Below are 7500 nucleotides of genomic sequence, written 5' to 3'. Positions count from 1 at the left end.
CTGACTTGAATAAAGAATACAATGAGATTAACGATGAAAGTCTTACGTAATGTACAACTTACGTCTACACGAGGGGACCTTATCTTAAGAGCTGGCTTACCTCTCTTCAATGCACAAATGAAATATAAACAAAATCATTAATAAACTACTGTATTTACTCTACACTAGACAAGCTTCGTAAGAATATATGTATACATATAAACATATATATGTGTGTGTATGTACATATGTATATACATACGGTATATAAGTAAGAATATAAATATTTTCCCACCGTTATCACTACATTAAGGGGTCAGTTGTGTGAAGCACCTTCTTCAATGCTTTCTATCAAAGGCACCATCTTCCACCAAACCTCCTTTATCCATGCAATCCTTTACCTTATCTCACAATCTAATTATCTACCACCCTCTCGATCTTCTCACTCTTACAGGTTCCTCCCAAGTCCTGCTCATTCCCTCCCCACCATCCATCTTCAACACGGGCCCACACCATCTCAGTCTTGATATTCTTATCACCTCTGCAATCTTTGATATGCCAGCCAGTCTTCTTAATTCATCATTCTCCAATCTCTCAAGCAATGATATTACCATAATAACCTCAGCATTCTCATCTCTGTTCTCTCTAGCTTTGCTTCCTCTTTTCATCCTTGAGCCCACTTTTCTGCTCCATACATTAACACTGGTGTTATTACTATACAGTATATCTTGACTTTTAGCTTGATTGACATTGTCTTATCACATACCAGCCCCTGCTATCTCCCTCCACTTCTCCCCTGGCTACTTTTATCCTATTCTCAACTTCAAACTCACATCCTCCCTCCTAAATTATACAGTAGAAACTAATTGTCTACATTGTTCCACCTGTTTTATAATCGAGCCTCTACTTTCAAGTAGAGCATAGTTACAGTCTTATCTACATTTACCATTAAGTCAACCCTCTCCAAAGTTTCTTGCGACTATACAACTCTTCTCTGTAAGTCTTCCTCATTTTCTGGGGTAATAACCAAATCATCTGCATATATTAAAGATAAACACACACAGAATACGAGTGTATATAAACAAATATATATATATATATATATATATATATATATATATATATATATATATACATCAGCAATAGGTAAATTTGACAGAAGAAACATGCTAGTAGAATTTACAGAAAGAAAATCTGATAACCATGAATATCTTTTTTTTTTTTTTTTTTATTAAAAGGAACATCGACAATGGACATGGAGAAGCCCAAATGGAGGAACGAAAAACAAAATAGATTTCATTCTCAGGGAAAAAGTTAATTTAGTAAAATATATAAGTGTTCAACAAGTTAAGAGTCAAGTAACCATGGAGTGGCGAGAAGTACAATTTGTCTAGATCTAAGGATAGAAAGAATTTTAAGAAAGAAAATAAACACTTCTATAATAATGGAAAAATCTGAGTATTTGTTTACAAGAGCACGCTCTCCCTCTACCCCCAAAATTTTGCATTCCTGCCGCTCTCCTCTTTAATACAGTAATTAGGAGGTTCTTTAAATGATGGGAAAGCAAAAAAATGAGCAAGATACGTTGCAGGAGGGGGGGAGGGGGGGTGTTGGTAGAGGAGGTACTAAGCGACCTGGAACTGACATCGTCAATATTGTCAATCAAAGAGAAGTTTGTGGCGTCAGCGGATATTTGATATATATTCAAAATATATACTAAATTAAAAATGGATCAATTATTCGAAAGTGTGACTATTTGTGAATTGTATATTTTATTTGGTAATACTTGATAATAAATCTTTTTTTTTAAAGAAACTTTTTACGAGAAAGACTATTTTTGCAGGCATCCTTAGGCAGTGCTCAATTGATGGCGCTAGTGTAGCAAAACGTCGTCTGGGAAAACTAGTTATTCTCAAATTAGTTTCTTTAAAATACACTTTAATATAATTTATATAAAATATTTATCAAATGCAAAATATACATTTCACAAATAGTGACCCTTTTGAGTAATTACTACATTTTTAATTTAGTCTCTATTTTGAATATATACTAAATGTACTCTGACGTTACGAACTTCTCTTTGGTTGACGACGTTGACAATGTCGGTTCCAGGTCGCTTAGTACCTACTCCACCAACCCCTCCCCACCCCCCCACCCCTCTAGCAACATATTTTGCTACTTTTTGCTTTCCCAGCATTTAAAGAATCTCCCAATTACTATACAAAAAGAGGAGAGCTGCAGGACTACATAATTTTGGAGTAAATGGAGAGCGTGCTCTTGTAAACAGACACCAAAATATAATGTGCTTACTTTAGTAATATAAAATAGGCACTTCAAACTCATGATGAAATGAAAGTGAAAAAAAAATAACAGTAATATAACAAAATCTATATTGGAATCAGCACAAGAGATCCGATGAAATGTTCCTAAACAAGATCAAGGAAAACTATCGGAAAACACCAAAAACCTAATAAAGAAAAGATTAAATATTAGGGTAAAATACAAAAATAGAATAAGCAATATTATACAAAAAATAAACAAACTAAAAACCAAAGATACTCGTAAACACAATCACACCAAAATTTAGGAAACACTAACGAAGGGAAAAAGACTTTGAACATGGCGCCAGCAGATACTTGGTTTGAAGGATGCAAATGGAAATATTATCAACAAAAAAGAAAAACTTTATCTTTATACTAGTTCACAAAAATAGAGACAAAATATCTAAAAAACTACGGCCCAATAAGTTTATTCTCAGTAATTTACAAAATATTTACAAAGATCATATTAGGCCAAATAGAAAGACTGTTAGACTTTAATCAACAAAGAAAGGAGGCAGGTTTTAGAATCGGGTATTCAACAACTGACCATATGCATGTAATTAACAAAATAATGGAAAAAATCAGCAGAGTATGACAAACCACTATGGGAAAGCCTTTGATTCTGTCAATGATTCTGTAATGAAAGCACTTCAAATACAAGTAGTTGAATCTTATGTTATCAATCTTAAAGGTATCTATATAGGAGGTACAGCAATCCTAAAACAACACAGACAATTCAGAATGAAATAGAAGTTGTACATGGAGACTTCATCTCTCTTAAATTATTTACAGCGAGCCTAAAAGCAGTTTTTAAGAATTTAGAATGTGAAAATATAGTAATTAAAATTAATGGGGAATAACTTAATAGAATCAAGATTTGCCGATGAGGAATGGGAGGAATTGCAAAAGTTGATAGAGATTTGAAAAGGGAGAGCAGATGTGTAGGAATAAGATGAATATAAGTAAAATTAAAATAAGTTTCAATGAAAAGGCAGAGACAACAAATAAGGGCTATGGAGGAACCTCTAGAGATTGTTAATGAAAATTATAATTTTCATTATTACATTATTAGCCAAGCTCCAACCTTAGTTGGAAAAGCAGGATGCTATGACAACAAGGGCTCCAACAGGGAAGGAAATAGCCCAGTGGGGAAAGGAAATACGGAAATAAAATAAATTACATGAGATGTAATGAACACTTAAAATTAAATATTTCAAGAACAGTCATAACTTAAAAAAATCTTTCATTTTTAAACTATAAAAAGAGACTTATGTCAGCCTATTCAACATAAAAAAAAAAAAAAAAAAAAACATTTGCTGCAATTTTGAACTTTTGAAGCTCTACTGATTCCATTACCTGATTAGTAAGATCATTCCACAACTTGGTCACAGTTGGAATAAAACTTCTGGAATACTGAGTATTACTGAGCCACCTCGTGGAGAAGGCATGCGTATTTGAATTAACTGCATACCTACTATTACGAACATGATGGTACTATCCGGGAAGATCTGAATACAAAGGGTGGTCAGAATTATGAAAATTCTTATGCAACATGCCTAAAAACCTAATTGAACGAATGTGTCGCAGATTAATATCTAAATCAGGAAAAAGAAATAAGAATTACATGGGACAGACAGTGTTTCCCAAGGCCATGAGACTAAAATGAAAAGAAGGATAAGCATAGGGTGACGAGATTTTGGACAATAAAATAAGATTTGAGAAATTAAAATGCCACTTTCTCTAAAAGAAAACTATTTAATCAGATAGTCCTACCAATATTGACTTTTGTATCAGAAACTTGGAGCCTTACTAAAGCTTTAAACCATAAGCTAGTTACAACTTAAAGTGCTATGGAAAGAGTAATGATGGGAATAACATTGAGATAAAAAAAAAGCAAAATGGATACGAGAGCAAACTAATTATTATTATTATTATTATTATTATTATTATTATTATTATTACTTACTTACTAAGCTACAACCCTAGTTGGAAAAGCAAAATGCTATAAGCCCAGAGGCCCCAACAGGGAAAATAGCCCAGTGAGGAAAGGAAACAAGGAAAAATAAAATATTTTATGAAAAATGACATTAAATAAATATTTCCTATATAAACTATGAAAACTTTAACTAAACAAGAGGAAGAGAAACGAGATAGAATAGTAGGCCCGAGTGTACCCTCAAGCAAGAGAACTCTAACCCAAGACAGTGGAAGACCATGGTACAGAGGCTATGGCACTACCCAAGACTAGAGAACAATGGTTCGATTTTGGAGTGTCCTTCTCCTAGAAGAGCTGCTTACCATAGCTTAAGTCTCTTCTACCCTTACCAAGCGGAAAGTAGCCCTTGGATAATTCCAGTGCAGAAGATTAACCCCTCGGGTGAAGAAGAATTGTTTGGTAATCTCAGTGTTGTCAGGTGAATGAGAACAGAGGAGAATCTGTAAAGAATAGGCCAGACTATTCGGTGTATGTGTAGGTAAAGGGAAAGTGAACCGTAACTAGAGAGAAGGATCCAATGCAGTACTGTCTGGCCAGTCAAAGAACCACATAACTCTCTAGCGGTAGTATCTCAACGGGTGGTTGGTGCCCTGACCAACCTACTACCTACTAAAGTAGAGAATATTCTAACAACATGCAAGAAAAAAAAATGAACATGAACAGGACATATATGCGAATAACAAATAACAGATGTACAAGATGAATAACAGAATGGGCCCCCTAGAGATTGCAAACGAACCAGTGGAAGGAATAGAAGCCGATGAATTAACGGGTCAAGAAAATTCGCTGGTAAAACTGGTATGAAAAGACCATAAACAGATGCGAGTGGAAGGACGTGCCTGAGGCCTTTGTCCTACAGTGGACTAACAATGGCTGATGATGGTGATGATTATGATTATTATTACTATTATTATTATCATTATTATTATTATTTTTAGCAAGGCTAAAAATAGTACAAATAAAAATAGTGCTATAAGTACAAGGGCTCAAACAGCGAGAAATAGCCCAGTGAGGAAAGAAATATACTAAATGAGAAGTAATGAACTATCAAAATGAAATATTTCTAGAACAGTAACAACATCAAAACATATCTTTCATATATAAACTGTAAAATGACACTTATGTTAGCCTGGTCAACATAAAAACATTTGTTGCAAGTTTGAACTTTTGAAGTTCTACAGCTTCAACTACCCAATTAGGAAGATTATTCCGCAACTTGGCCACAGCTAGAATAAAACTTCTAGAATACTGTGCAGTATTGAGCTTCATGATGGAGAAGTCATGAATATTAAAATTAACTGCATACCTAGTATTACGAACATTATGGTACTGTCCGGGAAGATCTAAATGTAAAGGATGGTCAGAATTATGAAAAATCTTATGCAACATGCATAATGAACTAATTGAACGACGGTGCCAATGATTAATATCTAGAACAAGAATAAGAAATTTAATAGACAGGAAGTTCCTATCCAACAAATTAAGATGAGAATCAGCAACTGATTACCAGACAGGAGAACAATACTCAAAACAAGGTATAATGAAAGAATTAAAATACTTCAGATTAGATTGATCACGGGAAATATTTAAAGACTTTCTCAATAACCCAGTTTTCGTGCAATTGAAAAAGAGACAGACCTAACATGTTGCTCAAAAGTAAATTTTCTATCGAGAATCACACCTAAAAATTTAAGTCATACAAAGTAAAAAATCATTATCAATGCTGAGATCCTGATGTTGAGGAGCAACTGTCTTCGATCTACTTACAATCATAATGGGTTTTGTTGGGATTCAAATTCATGCCCCATAATTTGTGACATGCACTAACTTAAGGGATTCACCGACCACAGATCTACACTCAGGAGATAGAATTGATGCAAAGAGTATAGCATCATCGCCTAAGCAAGAAGCTTATTTTCTAGGCCAAGCTACATGTTATGTGCATATAGCATGAAAAGTAAGGGCCAAGAATACTACCCTGAGGAAAACCAGATATCATATACTTATACTCACTATGGTGCCCATCAACAACAACTCTTTGCGATCTATTACTTAAAAATTCTATAATAATGCCAAGAAAAGACCCTCGCAACTCCTAACCCTGAGTTTGAAAACTTGGGCCTCAGGTTAACAAGATCAAAGGCAGCACCAAAATCAAGGCCAATCATTTGAACTCCCTGACCAGAAAAAAAAAAAAAAAAAAAAAAATTCTGTACAGCACTGTAGTTTATAAGAAGGGTATCAAATGCTCCAAGGCCTTTACGAAAACAAAATTGCAGAGTAGGGTACAGATGATTACCTTCAGCAAACCTATTTAGGTGTTTTGCCAAAAGACGTTCAAAAACCTTCAATAATATGGGAGTTATGGAAATTGGACGGTAATCAGCTGGACTTCAGCTACCACAAACACATATACATAATGGAGTAACATTACCAATTCTCTTCTTGCTAACTTGCGATAAACAGAAAACTTTGGAGATAATAAATCTACAGTTTATAAAAAACAAAGGAAAAAATACCATTTGGGTCTACACCTCCATAAGCATCAAGATCCATCAAGAGAGCTTTAATTTCACGAGATCGAAAAGTTAAACTAGTTAGTTTAGCCTCAGGAAAACAGGAATGAGGAAGATCAAGTTTCTCATTACTCTGCTTACTGTCAAACACATCAGCCAAAATGGTTGCCTTCTCCTTTGGACAGTGAGTGACAGAACTATCTGGTTTAAGTAACGAAGGAACTGTTGCATCTACGATAAAAAGTGCAGATTTAAGGGTAGTCCACCACTTATGTTCCTGGATTGTACCAGAAAGGGTTTCTTTTATGGTTAAATTGTATTCCTTTTCAGTTGAAACATAAACTCTCTGAGCAAAAGGTCTAAGCTGAGTATAATTATTGCAAATCAAATCTGATCTGTTACCCTTCCAAAGGTGATAGGCCCCCTGCTTCTCCAAAGAAGCACGTCTACATTCATTATTGAACCATTGGCTCTTTCGCTCGGTACCATAGCACACAAGAAGGGATACGCCTATCAATTATGTAGATTAGATTCATATTCAAAGGAAAAACTGGCTGAACATATACAAATGTGACCAATTGAAGCCCAAAAAGATACTGTATATCAGTCTAGGGTTGTGGTGGCCGATGTGGTAACGTCCCTGATTGGTGAACGCCAGATTGGGGTTCGAGTTTCGCTCAAACACGTT

The 7500-nt window shown here is 34.7% G+C and overlaps 1 protein-coding gene across 1 annotated transcript in view; it reads left to right on the top strand.

Annotated features, from left to right (window-relative positions):
* The window catches only part of LOC137639215 (large ribosomal subunit protein mL39-like), a 75147-nt gene that overhangs the window by 1092 nt on the left and 66555 nt on the right, over positions 1–7500 (top strand). Inside the window, exon 2 of the mRNA XM_068371511.1 lies at positions 2889–3006. Within this exon, the coding sequence (XP_068227612.1) occupies positions 2889–3006 (118 nt within the window). The remainder of the gene's footprint in view (positions 1–2888; positions 3007–7500) is intronic.

This window comes from Palaemon carinicauda, chromosome 1 (genome assembly GCF_036898095.1).
Source record: "Palaemon carinicauda isolate YSFRI2023 chromosome 1, ASM3689809v2, whole genome shotgun sequence".
NCBI lineage: Eukaryota > Metazoa > Arthropoda > Malacostraca > Decapoda > Palaemonidae > Palaemon > Palaemon carinicauda.
Note: the sequence above shows the minus strand (reverse complement) of the source record. Positions and strands in the feature narration are given on the sequence as shown.